At 37.9% G+C, this 21,383-nt stretch overlaps 1 protein-coding gene across 1 annotated transcript in view; it reads left to right on the plus strand.

Moving 5' to 3' along the window:
• The window catches only part of TRPC7 (transient receptor potential cation channel subfamily C member 7), a 262,244-nt gene that overhangs the window by 80,031 nt on the left and 160,830 nt on the right, over window positions 1-21,383 (plus strand). The window contains exon 3 of the mRNA XM_043980053.1: window positions 11,676-11,858. Coding sequence (XP_043835988.1) covers window positions 11,676-11,858 — 183 coding nt within the window. The remainder of the gene's footprint in view (window positions 1-11,675; window positions 11,859-21,383) is intronic.

Below are 21,383 nucleotides of genomic sequence, written 5' to 3' on the forward strand. Positions count from 1 at the left end.
GAAAGAAATATTTTTAAAGGCATTGAAAATTAAATGTTAAAAACTAATGAGCCAGGGGCAGCTAGGTGGCACAGTATATAAAGCACCAGCCCTGGATTTAGAACTCCCTGAGTTCAAATCCAGCCTCAGACACTTGACACTTAACTAGTTGTGTGACCCTGGGCAAGTCACTTAACCCTCATTGCCCTGCAAAACAAAAACAAAACAAAAACAACAACAACAACAACAACAACAACAAAAACTAATGAGCCAAACAAGTGAAGAGGAAGAAAATAAAGGGAATTTTACTTGACTACTTAACTGAAAAAGGGAAAAAAATAAACAGAGGAGGAATTAAATAACTAGATAAAAGCAAGAAAGACAAAGGGGCTATTAGGTTAAGTTTTAACTCCAAAACAAAAGGAAAAATGTAACAAAAAGGAAAGGGAAGAAGAAGGGGAAGAAAGCCAGTCAGAATAGGGTTGCTTTAAAATAAATTAAATTAACTGAAGGGACTTAGTTCTGTTTTAGAGAGGAAGAATTCAAATTCTAATTTGAAAAAAGATATGTTAAAGACAAATGCTAGAAAATATCAACCTAAATCTCCTAATATTAAATATGAATGGAATAACTAAACCAATAAGATAAAAAAGTGACATATTGGATAGAAAACACCCCCACAATCTGTTGCTTAAAAGAAACACTTTTTAAAAACAAGGATATATACAAAATAAAAATAAAGTGCTAGAATCAGGAACACCTGACTGCTGTCCTCATTCCAACACATACTCCCTGTTTAACCCTACAGGAATCACTTTACCTCTCTCAGTCTGTTTCCTCATCTTGAAAATGTGGGGAATGAAACTCCATGACTTCTAAAGTCCCTTCTAGTTACAGAACTATGATCCTCTGAAATATGTTTTCTTGTCTGTCAAATAAGGAAATTCAACAATACAATATGAGATCAAAACACCTTCTAGGTCTAAATGTATAAAATAAAGTCCAATAATTCTGTAAACTGATATGATTTATGATGATTAATCAAAAAGAAATGTACTTTGCATGGATCAGGACACTGAAAACCTAATTCTCATATTGGGATCTAAGTCCATAGTCATTTGGGTTCAAGGTTGACTGGTATTACCAACTCTACTATTTAGCTCCTGTTTATTCTTCCTCCCATCCCCTTTTGTTTCTTTCCATTTTTAATAAACAAAATTACCTTTTTTAAAAACTGTTTATAACTTTTTTCATAATCATATGCAAATCCATTTGCTGTGATACCATTGGTGAAGGTAAGTATTTGCTCATTTGGGTTTGCATTGTGAACCCAGCTTGCAGAGAAAAGTGTTCCTAAGGCAATTACAGTGACCTTGCAATTACATTTCACACAGCCCCTACATATTATTTTATTTTTCTATGTGCCATCAACTACTTGGGGAAGAAAATGCTCCTATATACAGGACTCTGGGTATGAAGCCCTCAACTACTTTATTCATCATTTACCATTTCCATGAATGTCATTGCAACAAATTCTTTTGGAGATAAGGTCCCAGAAAACAGATTTTGTTATAAATGGGGATTTTTTTCAGTTCCTCGGATTTCTAAATTTTGTGCTCTATTATTTGTCCCATAGGATTATTAGGGTCTTTGAATCATGGAACAGACATGAAAATATGTATTCGGGAGGCTGTGTGACATGTAGAAAGCAAATTGTCATCGTGACAAGAGCTCTGGCTGTAGAGTCAGAAGATCTGACTTCTAGTATTGACTTAGCTAAGTCCCCTCCACTCAATTTCTTCATCTCTCAGATGACGATAATAATACCTGTGCTGCTGACCTCACATTGCTGCTGTGAACATCAAATGAGATAATGGTTGTAAGAGTACTTTGAAAAACATAAAAGCATGAAACAAGCTAAGGTATCATTATCATTTAGTCAGTACATAATGGCAGTGACCACATAATTGCAGGCCCTGAACCTTTTAGAAATGGTCATTTTAGAGATATGCCTGTCCCCTTCCCTGGCCTCCCTCCACACCCATATGTGCTCATCTTTCAAAGAAACCAAAACAAGCAAATAAGTTAAACCCTTCATTTGCATCCTTTCAATTTCTTTCATTTTGATAACTTGAAAAATAAGAGCTGCTCACATAGATTGGCTATGGGACTCTGGATAGAACACTGCACCTCTCAGTACTCTAATCTACTTTTTAAGACTGTAAATTAATTACTACTGAATGGCCATCTTTATCATCATTTTCCCTGAAAAATGAAACCATGGGTCCAGACAAAAACAAAAATAAAAAGCGGAAAAGTATTTTAATAAAAAATTATGTCAAATTTTGATTGTATCGTGTACACATGAAGCACTTGTGGGCACACATAACATAGGAATACACATATACCTGTACACACACATATGCAAACATAAGCAAATGGACAGCATCGTGGTCATGAGTAGTCAGTTGCAACTAAATGATTCGACAATGACAATAACAAATACATTTACTTCATGACAGAAAGCATAGTTTAATGGATAGAAAGTCATCCAATAAGTCCAAAGTCTCAGGGGGCGGCTAGGTGGGCCAATGGATAAGGCACCAGTCCTGGATTCAGTAGGACCTGAGCTCAAATCTGGCCTCAGACACTTGACACTTACTAGCTGTGTGACCCTGGGCAAGTCACTTAACCTTCATTGCCCCACCAAAAAAGAAAAAGACCTAAGTCTCACCTCTGACTCACATCAATATACATTTGAACACAAATTATTTTTGTAAGCCATACACATGCCCTAAACTACACACAGAGTTTAGGTGTATAGTAAGCACAAGTATAGGCATACATTCATATCCACACACCTCCATGCTCTTAAATACATATATGCTCCAGAATGTCATCTTTGGCAGGTCATGGACTTCCAAAATTCTATAGATCAAAGGGATGCCTTAGCATGAGCAGCTCAGTGTCATGAGCCATCTATTCTAGTTCTGTAGTTTTCTACTGAATTCATTCCTTAGCTGCACTGCTGCTCATTCTTTGAGGTAAAAGCCAAAGCATACATATACATAGGGTGTCTGGTTATTGTGGACCAAGTTGACTGACTATTCAGTCTCACAGCAATTCACCCTACAAAGTAGGTGTCATTCAATATTTTTTCCCAGAATTCATATAATTCACTTTAATTTCATTTACCCAATCGACTAGTTTTATTGATTTCTTTTTTAAATTAACTAGTTAGGGATAAGAGTTGGACCCATGAATTTACTGACATAGGAAACTCCCAGATGAAAAAATTTCCTTTACCAAAAGCTGGCTGGCAACCTCCCTGCAATTTATATTCTTGGAACACTGTCTAGAGCACTGAAGAGCTAAGTGCCCTGCCCAGGGTCTTACAACCAATAAAGACTTTCTGGAAAGCAAGAAATGTTGCTTTCTTTCTAGCAGGAGCTTGAGGGAAAAGAATAAGCTATTTAAGCTTGTAAACTAGTCAGGGATAATGACTATGATGTTGTTCTGGCACCTGAAATTATGCAATAGTTGTTTATTCTGGAGGACCTATTCGATCCCTCTGATTTCAAATATTTCACCCCTTATCATCTAGTGCCCAAGTGTTTCCCAGAGTGCAGCTTAAATTCCCAGAACAGGAAGATCAGAAAGCAGCAATTATTGGGCTCTAGTTTTGTAGGCATGATCTTTAGCCTTAGGTCAGCAAGAAAAATCTTGGGGGGAGACCAGATGTTGAGTGCATTCAAAATCAGATAATGTTTGGTCTTAGGAAAGGAGATTGGCTACCCTGTGAAGCAGCTTACTTCTTGTTCAGCCCATCAAGACAGCAATGTCCTAAGGATGGTATGTGGAAATGCCCCAAGAAATATATTTAAACAAAATATTCATTAGTTGTTACCGGAATGTATGTCTCACAAAAACCCTATGACTGAAACGAAATAAGCAGAACATGAAGAATAATATTCACAGTGACTACAATGATGTAAATTGAAACATTACTGAAAGGGAGCCTAAGTCTGACTAACTTAAAAGCCAATCATGGTCCCAGGGAATGAATAATGAAACATTTCATTACACTAAGTAAGGAGCTACAGACCCACTCTGGCAGAATATTGAATAAATTGTAATATAAAGTCAATATATTAGTTGTTTGTGCTTAACTATTTTTCTTTGTTATAACAGAGGGTTCCATCTGGCATGGAATGGTACAGGGGGATATACAGAAATGACCACCATGAAAACAAAAGTCAACAATATAACTTTTTTTAAAAAACACAGAAAATAGTCATGCATGCTTGTTGACAATGATAGAGAGAAGATTCTAGAACTTCTTTCTGTGCAAGCTCTATGTTCATATCAAAAAATACATAGAGCTAATAAGAACACTATCTATCTATACATATATATTTTTTTCTGATCCCTTTGTACTTTGCTGATCATAGAACCAGGGAAACAGAAAGTCAATTCTTGCCTGTTCAAGAGTTGAATACCTAGCTGTGGACTATCCTGACCACAGGATATGTTCTTCCTTTTCCTCTTAGATGCCTACTTTCTAGACATTTCACTGCCTCTTGGTTCTTTCATAGAGAAAACAGAGGAAGGAAGAAAAAGAGCAGCTCAACTCTCAGAACTAACATCAGTGATTAAAGGTGGTTGGGTCTTTAGCTGTAGTTTTGCTTGATATAAGTTCTAATAAAAGCCCCCAAGGTAATCACAATTGTCTAGAATTGAATCTCTTACTTTCCTAGTGGCGGTGTGTGTGTGTGTGTGTGTGTGTGTGTGTGTGTTTGTGTGGGTAGGTGGGTGTGGGTGGGTATGTGTGTGTGTATTGCTAAGAAAAACATTTTTAAAGACATCCTCAAGGCTTTAGATGCAGGATATATGAAGCTTCATCCTCAGCTAGGAAAACTGCCATGATCCTTGGAGCTCACTCTCATTATGAGACCCAATGATTGCTGCATTCCAACGAACACTGCCTTTCCTTTAATAGATCATTATTAAGATGGTTGCTGGGGCAGCTAGGTGGTGCAGTGGATAGAGCACTGGCCCTGGAGTCAGGAATTCCTGAGTTCAAATCCGGCCTGAGACACTTAACAAACACTAGCTGTGTGACCCTTGGCAAGTCACTTAACCCCAATTGCCTCACTAAAAAAAAAAAAAAAAAAAAAAAAAAAAAAAAAAAAAAAAGATGGTTGCAAAAAGTATTAGAGCAATTGTAATTCATAACAAGCCTGTGCCCTGACTTTAATTGTCTAATCCACAGTCATACTCAGATAACTCTCCAAACAGAGTTGTTCCCTAGGTCATTACCAGCTAACCTTTCAGACTTCTTTTGGACAAGAATTCTTCTAATCTCTGTTTATTAATAAAGGGCTAATTGTGATTTTTGTTGATGTTGTTGTTCAGAAAAATCTAAATGATTATAAATCATGTTTATGAATAATTATAAACATGAGACTGTCCCTCATTAAGGAAGAAATGGAAATAAATGTCTAGCATGAAACATGAACCTTTCAGCAGAAATAGAGACCATATTAAAGCCAGAAAAGAGAAACAATGGGAGGCTTTGGCATTGTTTTGCCAGAGCATGGAACCAATAGTTGCATGGAAGGTGAGTTCTGGTTAAGACTTGGCAAGACCTGGCTGTGGCATCTGTTATGCTCAGCCCTCTCCCAATTTCACCTTGATCTACCTTTCTACAGAGAGGGATCCCTGTCTAGTTCTAGAGAAGGATTTTCTCTGATAAAGACACTGATGAGGTCTAAGAAATGTGGGTGGTATTTATTTCATAGAGCAGGAGAAACAAACAAACAAAACAAAACCATAGCTTTCGAGCAGAAGATAATGAAAGAGGTTTGATAAGGGGCAATAACATGTTAAAGCATCATGGCATCAGAATTTATTAAGAATGAGAACTGATTAAATGCCTACTATGTGGCCAATGCTGCATAGTAGGAACTTGGGCTACAAAGGTAAAAATGAAACAGTCCCTGCCCTCAGTAAACTTACAATCTAGCTGGGAAAGATATCATGCACACATAGTTATATACATAATAGCATCATAATCATTTAAGAGGAAAAGTGCTAGATGTTGCTGAAATCAGTAAAACCATCATGTAAAGGGCCTTGAAAGAAACAAGGGATTCTAAGAGGCAGAGGAAAGGAGGTAATGAAATGGAGCTGAGGCCAGAGAGAGGAGATGAAGTGTCATGGAGGAGGAAGAGGAGGAAGACAGATTAGGCTGGATCACATTATATATGCAGGGGATAGATTTCCTAAGTTTGGAAAGGTTGTCTAGAGACAGGTTGTAAATGTCTTTAAATGTGGAAATGAAGGGCAGCTGGGTGGCACAGTGGATAAAGCACCGGCCCTGGAGTCAGGAGGACCTGAGTTCAATTCCAGCCTCAGACATTTAACACTTGGGTTGAAGCAGAGAGACTTGAGACCAAAAGAACAATTAGTAGGCAATGGCAACAGGACAAGTGAGAAGTGATAGAAGTAGGGGCAGCTGGGTGGTGCAGTGGATAAATCACTGACTCTGGATTCAGGAGGACCTGAGTTCAAATGTGGCCTCAGACACTTGATGATTACTAGCTGTGTGACCCTGGGCAAGTCACTTAACCCTTATTGCCCCAGAAAAAAAAGATAATGAGAAGTGATAAAAGCTTGAATTAGGCCTGTGGCTGTAGAGGTAGAGAAAGCAGGAAGACTAGGAAGCCAGAAATGATAGAATTGGGCAACTGATTGAATACATGGGGTGAATGAAAATGACAGAGTTTAAGAAAATACCATGGTTGCAAATCTGGAAAGTTAGAAGAATGTTTGTGTCTTCAAAAGAAATAGGGAGTTTTGGAAGAGGGGTTATATTTGTGGAGAAAGTGCTTTTGGACATATTGAGTTTGAGATGACTATGGAAAATCTAGCAACTTATTTAAAATGTCCAATGTGCAGCTTATGTATAGGGACTGTAGCTCAGGAGAAATATTAGGGCTAAATATATAGATTTAAACTCTGACTCGGTCCCCAAAAGAGTGTAGAAAGAAAAGAGAAGAGAGCCTAGGATGAAGCTTTGGGGTGTGCCCACAATTAGGGGTCATTATATGAAAGATGATCAGCAAAGTAGTGTGAGAAGAAGCACTCAGGAAGGTAGGAAAAGAACCATCAGAGAGAGAGAGAAGAGAATATGTAGGGTGAAAATGAACAAAGTGTCAAAGGGTGAAAAGAAGTCATGAAGCACCTAGTTTTGCAGAAAGAAATCTGTTTAAGTCAAATGGCAAGGACAAAACTCTACTCAACACTATGTGAGCTTAATGTAAGTCCCTGAACCTCTGTGAGACTTAAATTTCTTATCTGTAAAATGATAAGACAACTCTTCTCAGTCTCTTCTAGCTCTAAAGATGATCATTCTATGATAACCTATCCAAATGGTACAGCGGATATGTGCTAAGCCTGGAGTCAGGAAGACCTGGGTTCAAATCCAGCCTTAGATATTTACTATGTCTCTGGTCCTGGACAAATCACTTAACCTCTTTTTGTATCATTTTCTTCAACTGTAAAGTGGAGATAACATCATCTACCTTGCAGGGTTGTTGTGAGGATCCCATAAGATCTCATTTGTAAAAGTGTTCAGCATAATACCTGGTAAATACATAGTGGTGGGGACAGCTAGGTGGCGCAGTGGATAGAGCACCAGCCCTGGAGTCAGGAGTACCTGAGTTCAAATCTGTCCTCAGACACTTAACACTTACTAGTTATGTGACCCTGGGCAAGTCACTTAACCCCAATTGCCTCACTAAAAAAAAAAAAAATACATAGTGGTGCTTAATAAATACTTATTCCCTTCCCCTTCACTTTCTGGGAGTATGAATTGCAGAAAATAGATCTGTGGTTAGATAATTGGTATAGCTTCATTCCATTGGGCCAAAACAGAATCCTAGAAGGCCTCCCAGGTCTTTCCTTCTCCTGTGTCTTCACTGACTCACTTGTATAGAATGAAGTGGTAGGGGGAGACAGCTAGGTAGTACAATAGATAGAGCACTAGCCCTGGAATCAGGAGAACCTGAGTTCAAATGCAGCCTCAGACACTTGACACTTACTAGCTGTGTAACCCTGGGCAAGTCATTTGACCTCTGATTGCCTCAAACATCCAGTTGTTCTGATGTATGTCTTGCCGCTGGAGCCAGATATATATTCTAGATATATATTCTCTCTGAAAGAGAGAATGAGGCTGGTGACTTCACACAGCCCTCCTTCACTTAAATCCAATTCAGTGCAAGTCATGACATCACCTCCTGATGTCATAGTCTTCTTCAAGAATGAAGGACAAACAACAAAAAATGAAGGTGAGCGGGGTCAGCTAGATGGAGCAGTGGATAAAGCACTGGCCCTGGATTCAGGAGTACCTGAGTTCAAATCCAGCCTCAGACATTTGACATTTACTAGCTGTGTGACCCTGGGCAAGTCACTTAACCCCCATTGCCCTGCAAAAAAAAAAAAAAATGAAGGTGAGCAATAGAGAATCAATAGCTATAAAAGGCAGCTCGTCCAATAATAATAGCTACCATCTATGTAGGGAAGCTAGGTGACGCAGTGGGTAGAGCACTGGTCCTGGAGTCAGGAAGACTCATCTTCCTGAGTTCAAATCTGGCATATCAGATAGTTCCTAGCTGTGTGACCCTGGGCAAGTCACTTGGCCCCGTTTGCCTCAGTTTCCTCTTCTATAAAATGAACTGGAGAAGGAAATGGCAAATCACTCCAGTATTTTTCCCAAGAAAACCCCAAATGGGGTCAGAAAGAGTTGGACATGACTGAAATGACTGACCAACAGGAACAACCATTTATGTAGCACTTTAAAGTTTGTAAAGTGCTTTATACACATTTTAAGAATACGTAATCTTCACAGCAATCCTGTGAGATAGATGTTCTTATTATCTCCATTTTACAGATGAGGAAACTGAGGCCAGGAGAGGTTGAGAGACTTCTCCAGGGTCACACACCTGGTCAACATTTGAATCAGAATTTTAAGTCAAGTCAAGTACTCTATTCATCATGCTGCTTTTCTTTCACTTAGTTGACTTTTCTTACTATTCCATGCCCCCCTGCCCAGATCTCAAGCTCTTTTTCCCAACAGCCCCATGTGTTTTGTAGAGTATTATGGGTACAACTGATACTTTTCCCAAACCTTCATGATTAGATGGACTTTTTATTGTATAATCTATTTAAATTTATTCATTTATTCATCCAACAATTCTTTAGCATGGCTGTGTGTAGAACAGTGTATTCAGCCACATAGGGAGAAATACTGTTTAAATAAACTATGTCTCCCATTCTCTTGGAACTTATATTATGTTATAAGCATGAGACAACCACACAACTCTAATCTGCACTATTTTCTAAGTGCATGAGACAGATATACAACCGTGTCCTATGAGAGGTACAAAGGAATACCTGGGGACATCAGGAAAGGTTTCAAAGAGGAGGTGGCATTTGAGTTTGAGTTTTAAAGGATGGTTAGTAATTCAATGGGTGAAGAGGAAGAGCATTATAGACATTGGGAACAAAATGGGCAAGGAAAGTGAGGCAGGGGAGGGCACTGCTTGTTCTGTTGGGCTGAAATAGCCTCGATTTCTTCTTTATCGTGTCAAGATAATTGACTCCTAGTAGAGATGTGAATAACAGTTAAAGGAAACCAATCCATCTCAAATCTTCTTAGTCTTTGTCTTGGTAAATAAATATTTACTTACTCCTATTTCTAATGCAAAATGACATTTTAATGTAACTTTCTGTGAAAGGCACTGAGAGTCAGTGAACAAGTCCATAGTGGCCTGGTCCACTTTCAAATATATGCTTGGAAGAAAAAAAGATTTTTTGGCAAGCAAGATAGTCCTTTTTTTTCTTCTTTTTTCCTTTTTTTTCCTTTTAACAACCAGAGTTGTTGACAGCAGCTAAAAGTGAAAGTGACATTTAACTTCTCCTGTAGTCGCTGGATAAATTCATTTCAACTTTGATCACAGAATCCCAGAATATTAGAGTTGGAAGAAGCCCCAGAGGCTATCTACTCACTGGCAAAGGAACCTCAAGGGAATGAGATTTTTCTTTGCTGCAAACTAGGAGGTTATGGGGGTAGGGAACCATATTTTGTAAAGGTATTTACACACATTGGAGATTCTTACCTGAAATGCAAAAGAAAACAAAATGAAAATGAAATGGGAAAAGGGGGAGGAAGAGTGAGAAAGAGGCAGGTTATCAGTCTATCCTGAAAAAGAAGTATTGCCGGAACAGCTAGATGGTGCAGTGAATAGAGCACCAGCCCTGGAGTCAGGAGTACCTGAGTTCAAATCCAGCCTCAGACACTTAACACTTACTAGCTGTGTGACCCTGGGCAAGTCACTTAACCCCAACTGCCTCACTAAATAAAAAAGAAGAAGTATTGCCTTAATACAGTAAATACCAAGGGGAAGGGTGGTTCAAATATCCCGAACTTTAGGAAAAAAAAATGTGCAAAAAACTAGTCCTCAGGACCACAGAATCAGTCAGAGTTGGAAGGATCCTTGAGATGATATAGCCCAACTCCGCCACTGGATAGAGACATGAATTGAGAGGAGAAGTGACCTCCTTAAGGCCACACAAGTACTAAATAAGAGTCAAGGTTTGACTATTCATCCCCTGACTTCAAATCCAGTGCTCTTTTCATGTAGATGGATTTTCCTTCCATAGCAAGTAAATAAATTAAGGGAGGATCATTGACTGTTTTTTTGTTTTTTTTTTTTTACTGAGGCAATTGGGGTTAAGTGACTTGCCCAGGGTCACATAGCTAGTAAGTGTTAAGTGTCTGAGGCCGGATTTGAACTCAGGTACTCCTGACTCCAGGGCCGGTGCTCTATCCACTGTGCCACCTAGCTGCCCCTGATCATTGACTTTTTAAATGTGATTTCTTTCTTTCGTTTTTTCTAAGAAATGGTGCCTTTAAAATACAATTTGGCTTCATAGGTCCAGTTTATATCTTTCAGAAATGCACATATGATGGAAAACAATATACACCTGTACATGGTTTTGTCAATCCCGCATCTTTCCAATTTCAAATTAAAAAGCTGGATTGTTTTGGTGACGGTGGAGCCTGTCAATTATTTTGTGCATTACACACATGTGTGAATACACACCTGTATATATGTATATATGGACATATATATATCCATACATATATGTATATGTGTGTATATATTTACATATATACATACATATATTTATTTATCAAATCACAAATCTAGTCAGTAAGTGGCAGATCACAGGTCTTAGAGCTAAAAGAAGTCTTTTCTACACCTTCATTTTCCAGATGAGGAAACAGATCCAGAGGGGGGAAATGATTTGGCCAATATCAGACAGATAGAATATGTCAAGCATCAGCATAAGAGCCCAGGTCATTTAACTGCAAATGTAATATTCTTGCCTTTATAGAATGAAGATTCTCTGGATGACCTCTAAGAACTCTCATTCCCCTAATAGGAATTAGTCGCCTAAATTATTTTCACCTGAAAAAGAATCATTGCTCTTCTTTTCTCTCTCTTCATTTAATGCAATCATGTTCCCTAGAATGTCCTCAAGAAGCTATGGATTTGCATTCCTGCCCTGGATGACTGCATCTCTATAGCCCAGTGCTAAACACCCCTGATTTCTCTTTATTTTGCTAGAATGATTACAGGAAGTTATCTATGCAATGCAAGGATTTTGTGGTGGGTGTGCTGGACCTCTGCAGGGACACAGAAGAAGTGGAGGCAATTTTAAATGGGGACGTGAACATCCAAGTCTGGGCCGATCATCATCGTCCAAGTCTCAGCCGAATCAAGCTTGCCATTAAGTACGAGGTCAAAAAGGTAAGTCTCCCCCCCACCCCCACCCCTCTCTCCAAATTAATCCATTCATGGGACTTTGGGTCATCACTTCAGTAGTGCTACTAATATATTCCTTTACATCTTTCACTCTTCAAGGGAATTGTTTAAGTAGTAAGCACCCCAACTCTGGTAAGAAGGAATGCTATATACTTTTATCTTTAGCTCACCAAGTAGAGTTGAAACATCATCCATTAGAAGGGACTTTAGACTGCAAGACATGATTTCTTGACCTCTAACATATCAAGAAGGGCCAAATTGATTGATTGATTAGATTACAGTGGATCAAGAAGAGTGAATAGTCTTCAGGATTACTAAAGGACCCAAACCATTAGGGGATCACCCCTTATCAGCAAGATTCAGAAAATTAATTGATAACAACCTTCATACTACTCCTTAACACATTGGGGGTTACATTGATAGGCTGGAAAACTTCCAAAGGAGGGCAACTAGGGTTGACACAGAGCCCTGAGTCTATACTATATTAGGCTTAATTGAAGGAACTGCAGATTTGTAGCCTGGAAAAGAGAAGGCTTGGGGAGGAGAGGACATGTGGAAGGGAAATTTACAATGCATGATATCTTTACTAAAATATCAAAGACTGTCTTGTGCAAGAGGTATTAGGCTAGTTCTGTTTGACCAGAGATAACAAACTAGGGACATTAGGTGCAATAAAAGAGAGACAGATTTAGGTTCTATTTAAAGATAAACTTCCAAAACCTTTGAGCTGCCCAAAAGCACAATGGGCTGCTATTCAAGTGGTAATGGGTAGAGGTCTTCAACAATGGCTGCATGACCATCTGTAGTATGTGTTGTAGAGATCTTTTTTGGTTATTGGTTGATTAAATGTCTTCCAGTTCCTTCATATTCTGAGAATCTTCCATTTACATTCCTCCACTAGAAAAATTAAAGTGAATGCTTTGGTGAATTAAGTGAATTTCTATTTAAATTTCAATAAACAAACCCAATATTTGTTGCAAACACAGAAAAGCAAGGTCAGATGGTGAAGTAGGTAGAGTGCTGTACTTGAAGTCAGGAAGATTGGAGTTCGAGTCCAGCTTTTGACACTTACTGGCCATATAACTATAGACAATTGACCTAATCACTCTAAGCCATAGTTTCCTCATTTTAAAATGAGATTATTAATAGCACCTAACTTACAGTATTGTTATGAGGCTAAAATGAGCTGATTGTGTAAAGTGCTTTGCAAATTTTAACATGCTATAAAATGCCAGATTATTATTGTTGTTATTATTATTATTATTATACTGTGATTCAATTGTGGACATTTCCACACGATACCATAGATCTAGATAAAACCTTAGAGTGTTATCAGTTAAGGGAATTGGACATATTAAACCTAGAGTGGGAAAAAAAGACTTGGGGGAAGAAATGAAATGATGGCAACTTCAAACATTTGAAGAGTCATCACATGAAGGAGAGATTACATTTTTTCTGTTCCCCCAGAAGGCAAAACAAAGATCAAGATGTGGAAACAGTAAAGTGTCCAATGTAGGCCTGATGTCAGGAAAACCTTCTTAATGATTAGAACTATCCAAAAATAGAATGAGTGGCCTGGAGAGATGGTAGGTTCCTCCCTCACTATGAATCTTCTTGTTGCATATGGTATAGTGAATTCTCCTTTTGTGTGCAGGTTGGACTAGATAGGCATAAAGGTTCCTGCAAGCTCACAATCTATGTTCTATCATTTAGTTGGCTAACTATCCTTATCATAGGATGACAGATTTAGATATGAAAAGGACTTCATAGGCTCTTCTAGACCCATCTAGAAAAACTCCCTCATTTTGCAGATTAGAAAACTGAGACTAAGACAGGTAAGTGACTAGTCAAAAGTCTATAGGTAGGGGGCAGCTAGATGGCGGAGTGGATAAAGCACCAGCCCTGAATTCAGGAGTATCTGAGTTCAAATATGGCCTCAGACACTTAACACTTACTAGCTGTGTGACCCTGGGCAAGTCACTTAACCCCAATTACCTCACTAAAAAAAAAAAGTCTATAGGGAGGGGGCAGCTAGGTGGCACAGTGGATAAAGCACCAGCCCTGGATTCAGGAGGACCTGAGTTCAAATGCAGCCTCAGACACTTGACACTTACTAGCTGTGTGACCCTGGGCAAGTCACTTAACCCTCATTGCCCCACCAAAAAAAAAAGTCCATAGGTAGGTAGTGGCAGAGATGGGATATGAACCCAGGTTGTGTGACCTCTAAGTTATCATAGTACTTTCCACTACACCACACTGATATTCATTGCATCAAAGAAATGATTAAAACTTTATGTTTTCATCAAGATGTTTGTCACAACCTAAGCTAATTTCAGCAAGAACTAGCAACGTATTGTACATTCAGCCCATTCTAACCCTCTCTTGCTATTTTGCTATCTGAAGCAAATTATCTTTGGTGGAAAAAAAAAATGTGTCAGCTAAAACCATTGAGGGCTATCTCCTGTGCTAAATACATTTTTCTGTACATTTCCTTCTTGTCACAATTAAAAATTCTACAAATTAGTTTGTTTTATAGGTATCGGGGCTTAAGTTCTAAGTGGGTTTCTGAAAAATTAGCTGAGTTAAGGAAAATAGGACACAAGGCTGGGCTTAGATTCAGGAGGGTTTTTTTTTCCTTCTTTACAATTTTGGTTTTGGTTTCTAATCAGTGCCAAGGTTTAGTCCTACTTTCTTGGCTCTGTAATCCTTCATTTTTCAGCTTCATCCTAGCCACAAGGGCTCACTGACACTTTTTCCCCAGCTCACAGCAGTTACTTTCTGAAGCTGCCAAGGATCTGCCTCCTTGAACTACAAACATGCCTGCCTCTCTCTCTGATCTCCCTCTCCCTCTCTCTCTCTCTCTCTCTCTCTCTCTCTCTCTCTCTCTCTCTCTCTCTCTCTCTCTCTCTCTCTCTCTCCCTCTCCCTCTCTCTCTCTCCCTTTCTCTCTCTCTCTCTCTCTCTCTCTCTCTCTCTCTCTCTCTCTCTCTCTCTCTCTCTGTGTCTCTCTCTCTCCCTCTCCCTCTCTCTCTCTCCCTCTCTCTCTCTCTCTCTCTCTCTCTCTCTCCATATATATATAGATATATGTGTGTGTGTGCATATGCATATATACATATGTGTGTACATATTTTATATGTGCATATATATATATGAAATGTAAAGTATTTCTTCCCCTCCTCTTAGAAATCAAAGGACCCCTGTCTCTGCCAACTAGCATAGGATGAAATTGAACCACCTATACCACAAAAGAAAAAACAATCCTTATGAAAGTCCAGGTGACCCTTATCTGAAGAAGGATGATAAATGTTCAAATTAAAATGCTGGGCTTTCTGGTGTCCAAGACCTTCCTCTAAGGGGAAAGGGATTAGAGTGTCCTCTAAATTTCCTTCTTGCTCTAAGATGATGTTCTTTGGTAATGCCTTGAAATTAACCAGAAAGTTAGCACAATGGTGTCATTCATTTCAATTAAATATGATTCAATTCAATTCAATAAGAATTTATTAAGGACTTCTTAAATGTCCAGTCTTATACTTAATGACAGGATGTGAAGGCAAACCTGAAGCCATCTCTGCCCTCAAGGAACTTATATACAACTTAGGGGAAACAATATGTAACTAGAGAAATAAATACAAAATTTGTGCCATAAAATAGTTTAAGAGAGGAAAGCAAAAAAAAGGGGGGGGCAGCTAGGTGGCACAGTGGATAAAGCACCGGCCCTGGATTCAGGAGGACCTGAGTTCAAATCTGGCCTCAGACACTTGACACTTACTAGCTGTGTGACCCTGGGCAAGTCACTTAACCCCCATAGCCCCACCCAAAAAATAGAAAAGAGAAGGAAAGCACTAACAGTGGGAGAATTTTGAAAATCCTCATGGTAAAACATAATACTTGAGTTTTTCTTTGAAGGATGCTAGGGATTCCAAAAGACCTCAAGACAAAGAGAGAGAACTTTACAGGTGCTGGGAGATAGACTGTATAAAAGAACTGGGCAAAGAAATTAAATATCATATATAGGGAACAGCAAGGAGACCAGTTTGACTGAAAAGTAGAATAAGTGAAGGAGAGGAATGAGCAATAAGCCTGAAAAGGTAGTTTGGAGTCAGATGGTAAAGGGTTGTAAAAGCCAAACAAAGCAGTTTGTGTTTGATCTTAGAGAAAACTGACTCTTCCTAAGGAGGGGGAGTGACATGATCATGTCTGTGTTTTGGTATATCACTCTGACAGCCTATGTCAAGCATAGATTAGAAAAAAGAAAGACTGGGAGATGGGCATACTATTAAAAGGCTGTTATAATAGTTCAAATGAGAAGTAATGAGGGCCTAAAAAGGTTGCAAAGGTCATGTGCAATAAAAAGAAGGGGGCAAGAAGAGATATGTTATAGAGGAGTTTGACAAGACTTGACAATTGTGGCTGAGGGAGAATAAAGAATTCAGGATTACTCTGACATTGTGAGAACCATCTCCTCTGTACACTTGCCAAATTTGGGTTGACCTTAATTTACACTATCAAGAATTTTTAGGTAAAAATGCCCAGTGGAAAAATTGTAATCATTCTTTGCCATTTGCTTTTTTTTTTTCATCTTGAGGTCCAGTTCCATAGTACAAGCCTATTTTTCTTCTGTCAATTAAATTTAACACAAATGCATTAAGTGCCTACTGTGTTATACAAGGCACTATGCTAGCTGTCTATGAGATACAAAAGCAGTTCGTGCCTTCAAGGAGCTTACAATGCATGCTACTTAGAGATAGAACATGTAAACAGATAAATATAAGATAATTTGAGGAGGGAGAGAAAACACTAACAAATAAAGCAATCAGAAAGGTGGACCCTGAGATGAACCTTAATGGATGCTAAGGATTTTAAGAGGTGGAGATAGAAAGAGAATGCATTCTAATTAGCACAACCTCAGTCTAATTATTGGCAGGGGAAGGATGACAGGATTTGGGTGAGTGAAAGGAGGGAGAAACAGAAGTGATTTTTTTCTTTGAAGAATAGTACAGACCATCTGGGCAGAAAGAAGAAATATGATGAAGAGTTTGGGGAATAGATCACAAGCTTGGCACAGAGGCATGATGTAGTAGTGAGGGGGGGGACTTTTAGTTACCCAAACATGTGCTGAAGCTCTCTCTCTCTCTGTGTTCTCTCTGTCCCTCTGTCTATCTGTCTGTCTCTATCCCTCCTTTCTCTCTGTCTCTGTGTGTCTCTTTCTCTTTCTCTGTCTCTCTGTCTCTGTCTTTGTCTCTCTCTGTCTATCTCTCCCAAAAGAAAAGCTGCTAGTGACTTTCTTTTTTTGTTTGTTTGTTTTGTTTTTTTGTTTTTGTTTTTTGTTTTTTGATGGGGCAATGAGGGCTAAGTGACTTGCCCAAGGTCACACAGCTAGTTAAGTGTCAAGTGTCTGAGGCCGGATTTGAACTCAGGTCTTCCTGAATCCAAGGCCCATGCTTTATCCACAGTGCCACCTAGCTGCCTCTGCTAGTGACTTTCTAATATGACTTAGTGTTAATTTCACCTTTCAAAAGGTGGAGGAAACAAGGAGAAACTGTAAATTCTCTTTTGAATAAGATTCACCCTAATAGCCATGAACTGGTTTTTAGGACAAACATAATCTGAACTTGGTGGGAGTCATGGTGGAGCTGGGCAGAGGATAGGACCACTCCATAATAGGGTTCATGATATAGGAGAGAAAAACTGAGCATAGTGTATCATACCATCTTGGGAAAGCAGATTTCAATGGGTTCAAAGGAAAAATAGGTAAAGAGCTGCTATACATATTGTTGCACATATGAGTCCTTTTCCTTTTTCTTTGATCTCCTTGGGGAATAGACCTACTAGTGATATTGCTATTTTCTCATATCCCCTCCAGCATTTATCATTTTCCTTTCCCATCATCTTAGCCAATATGATACATCATTTTTATTTTTATTTGGATTTCTCTGATTATTAATGATTTAGAGCATTTTTCATATGGCTAGTAATAACCTGGATTTCTTCTTCAGAAAACTGCCTGTTTATAGTTCTTGATCACTTATTAATTAGGGAATGGCTATTTTTTTGTAAATTTGACTCAGTTTTCTATATATTTGAGAAATAAAACCTTTATCAGAGAAATTTGTTGTAAGAAAAATCTGTGTTTTGTTTTTCTTCTAATTTTGGCTGCATTGTGGTTTTTTGTGCAATCAAAAAAATAGTAATCAAAATTATCAGTTGTACCTCCCATAAACCTTTCTATTTCTTGTCTGGTCATGAACTTTCCCCCCATTCATAAACCTGGCAGGTAATTTCTTTGATGTTCATCTAATTTGTTTCTGATATCATAGATCACCCTTTATGTCTAAATCAGGTGAGCTTATATTCATATACATTGTAAGATGTTGGTCTATGCCTAGTTTTTGCCCAGCTAATTTCCAGATTTCCCTGCAGTTTTTGTCAGATAATGAGTTTTTGCCCCAAGAGCTGGGATCTTTGGATTTATCAAATACTAGGTTACTGTGCTCATTTTCTTCCATATGTTGTATACTTAATCTGTTCAACCACTATATTTATCAACCACTCTATTTCTTTTCCAATACCAAATTATTTTGATGATTACCACTTTGAGGTATAGCTTGGGAACTAGTATTTCTAAGTCTTATTCCTTCACATTTTTTTATTGATCAATATTCTGGATCTTTTGTTCCTCCAGATCAATTTTGTTATTTTTTCAATAACTACTTTACTAAGTAGTTGTTTGGTAGTTTGATTGGTATGGCATTGAGAAATTAAGTTAATGTAATTATTTTTACTATATTGGCTGAGCCTACCCATAAGCAATTAATATTTCTCCAATTATTTAATTTCTGGGAAGTGTTTTGTAATTGTGTTCCTATGTTGTCTTGGCAGGTAGAATCCCAAGTATTTTATTCTGCTGAAGTTATTTTAAATTGTATTTCTCTTTCTATCTCTTTCCACTGAGTTTGGTTGGTGATATATATATATACATATACATATATATATATGTATATATATATATATATTTATATATGTGCCAATTTATGTGGGCTTATTTTATATCATGTAAATTTTCCTAAAGTTTTGACTAGTTTTTCAGCTGACTCTCTAAGGTTCTTTTAGTATACCATTATATCATCTGCAAAGAGTGATAATTTTATTTCTTCATTGCCTTTACTTGTTCCTTAAAATTATTTTTCTTATCTTACAATATTGAATATGAGCATGATAATGAACATCTTTGCTTTACCCCTTATCTTATTGAAAAAGCTTCTAGTTTTTCCCTATTACAGACAATGCTTGCTCTTAGTTTTAGAGAGATACTAACAATTATATTAAATAAGGTTCCATTTATTCCTATGTTTTCTAGTGTTTTAATAGGAAAGGACATTGTATTTTTCAAAAAGGTTTTCTGCATATGTTTATATAGTCATATGATTTTATTGTTTTTTCTATTGATCTGTTAATTAATAATGCTTATAATTTATTAATACTGAAATAGTCTGGCATTCGTGTTATAAATCCAACCTGGTCACAGAGTATGATTTTTATGATTTTTTTTTATTGTAGTATCCTTGATAGTATTTTATTTAAAAATCTGTATCAATACTCATTAGGGAATTGGTCTACATAGTGGTCTTTCTCTGTTTTTGCTCTTCCTGGTTTAGGTATCAAAACCATATTTATGTCATAGAAGAAATTTAATATTTTCAAATACTTTATGTGGAATTACTTACCCTTTAAATATTTGGTAGAATTAGCTTGTAAATCCATCTGGACCTAGTTGTCCCTTCCCCACACCCCTTAGAGAGTTCATTTATGGTTTGCTTAATTTCTTTTTTAAAAAGTTATTTAAATATTCTATTTCCTCTTCTGTTAAGCTGGACAACATATATTTGTATAAATATTCATTCTCTTCAAAATAAGTAAACTTACAAATATTTTCCCTAATCTAAATATGTTGGAAATTAGCAATTGGTTAATTCTGATTTTAAGTAGTTATTTTCTTCAGTATTTTTGTGCCTTTTTTTAACAAGCTACTATTTTTTTTCATAATTTTCTTGCATTGTTCTCATTTATCTTCCTAACTTTTTTCTCTGCCACTCTTATTTGATATTTAAAATCTTTTTACTCTTCTAAAAAATCTCTTTCTTTAGCTCTTCTAAGAATTCTGGTTGGGCTTGTGTCCAATCTGTATTTTATTTTTATATGTTTTTAAGTCATTGTTTTCTTTTGAATTTATATCTTGTGCTTCCCTGCCACCATAATAGCCTTTATGTTCAGGTGATTGTTGTTGTTGTTGTTGTTGTTTGCATTTTTCCAGACTTTTTCTTAACTTTGGACTTTATGTTAGAGTTGAGCTCTGCTTATCTCTTGGTGGAATGATTGGCCTGAGCTTCAATCTTTTATCTCATTCTTCTCTTTTCACAGCCAGGTCTGGGGTTCTTTAAATTTTCAATGCTTCTAACATGATATGATCCAAGGAAAGATCTGGTCAGTACCCTCCTGGTCTGTTATCTGGTCCTTATCTAGGTAGGCCCCTACTCACTCATGACAGCAATTGCTACTCTGTGCCCTGGAATCAGAAGAGAATAATGGGTGGTGGAACTGACACCTGATCCTGCATTCAGTGCTGGTACAGAGGTCCCCTGGAATCTCCTTCTAACCAGGCATTCAGTCCCCTTCCCATCCCTTGGAACTGGATACTCCCTGGGTTACTGCTGTCATTGTTGCTGCTGCAACCTCTAAGGCCCACAGAAAGTGCCATTTTTGCTTCATTGTACTCCCATCCAGTCTCAATCCTGGTGTTTACAGACCTCTCTCTTTCTGTCTTCCTAAGCTTCCTTTGGCTGGAAGCATTACTCACGATTTGTTGTTGTTGTTGTTGTTGAGTCCTGCTCAGAAATCATTTAGGTACATTTGAAGTTATTATAGAGGGACATTTGAGGAAAGCAATGGTCTCATTGCACCATGTTGGCTCTACCCCATCAAAAAAGGTGCTTTTTCCACTTAACGTGGTAACACTGGAGTCAACATCATTTTCATTGTCAATAGAAAAGACAAGCAAGAACTTCATGGCTAGTAATGCCATGTAATGACTATATAGATAAAATCAGCAGTATTGGGGGCAGCTAGGTGGTGCAGTGGATAGAGCACCAGCCCCGGATTCAGGAGGACCTGAGTTCAAATCCGGCCTCAGACACTTGACAAATGTCACACACACACACACACACACACACACACACACACACACACCCCTTCATGCCCTCAAGCTGTGAACTGCATGCAGACAGGCTGGGTTTTATTCATGTTAACACTGCCTAGCCCAGGGTCTTCCTCCCATCTTAGCAAAGGCAAGGATCATTTCTTGTCTAAGATTTGTATTTCCCACAGAGTATAATGCAATTTGCAACCTATCTATGTCTTCTCTGCATTGTCTCTGTATGAGCCAAGAAGAGAGAGGTCTCTTATGGTATGTCCTTGGGATATATGTTTGGTTCTATGATGTTTTAAAATAAATCTC

This window comes from Dromiciops gliroides, chromosome 2 (genome assembly GCF_019393635.1).
Source record: "Dromiciops gliroides isolate mDroGli1 chromosome 2, mDroGli1.pri, whole genome shotgun sequence".
Lineage (NCBI taxonomy): Eukaryota > Metazoa > Chordata > Mammalia > Microbiotheria > Microbiotheriidae > Dromiciops > Dromiciops gliroides.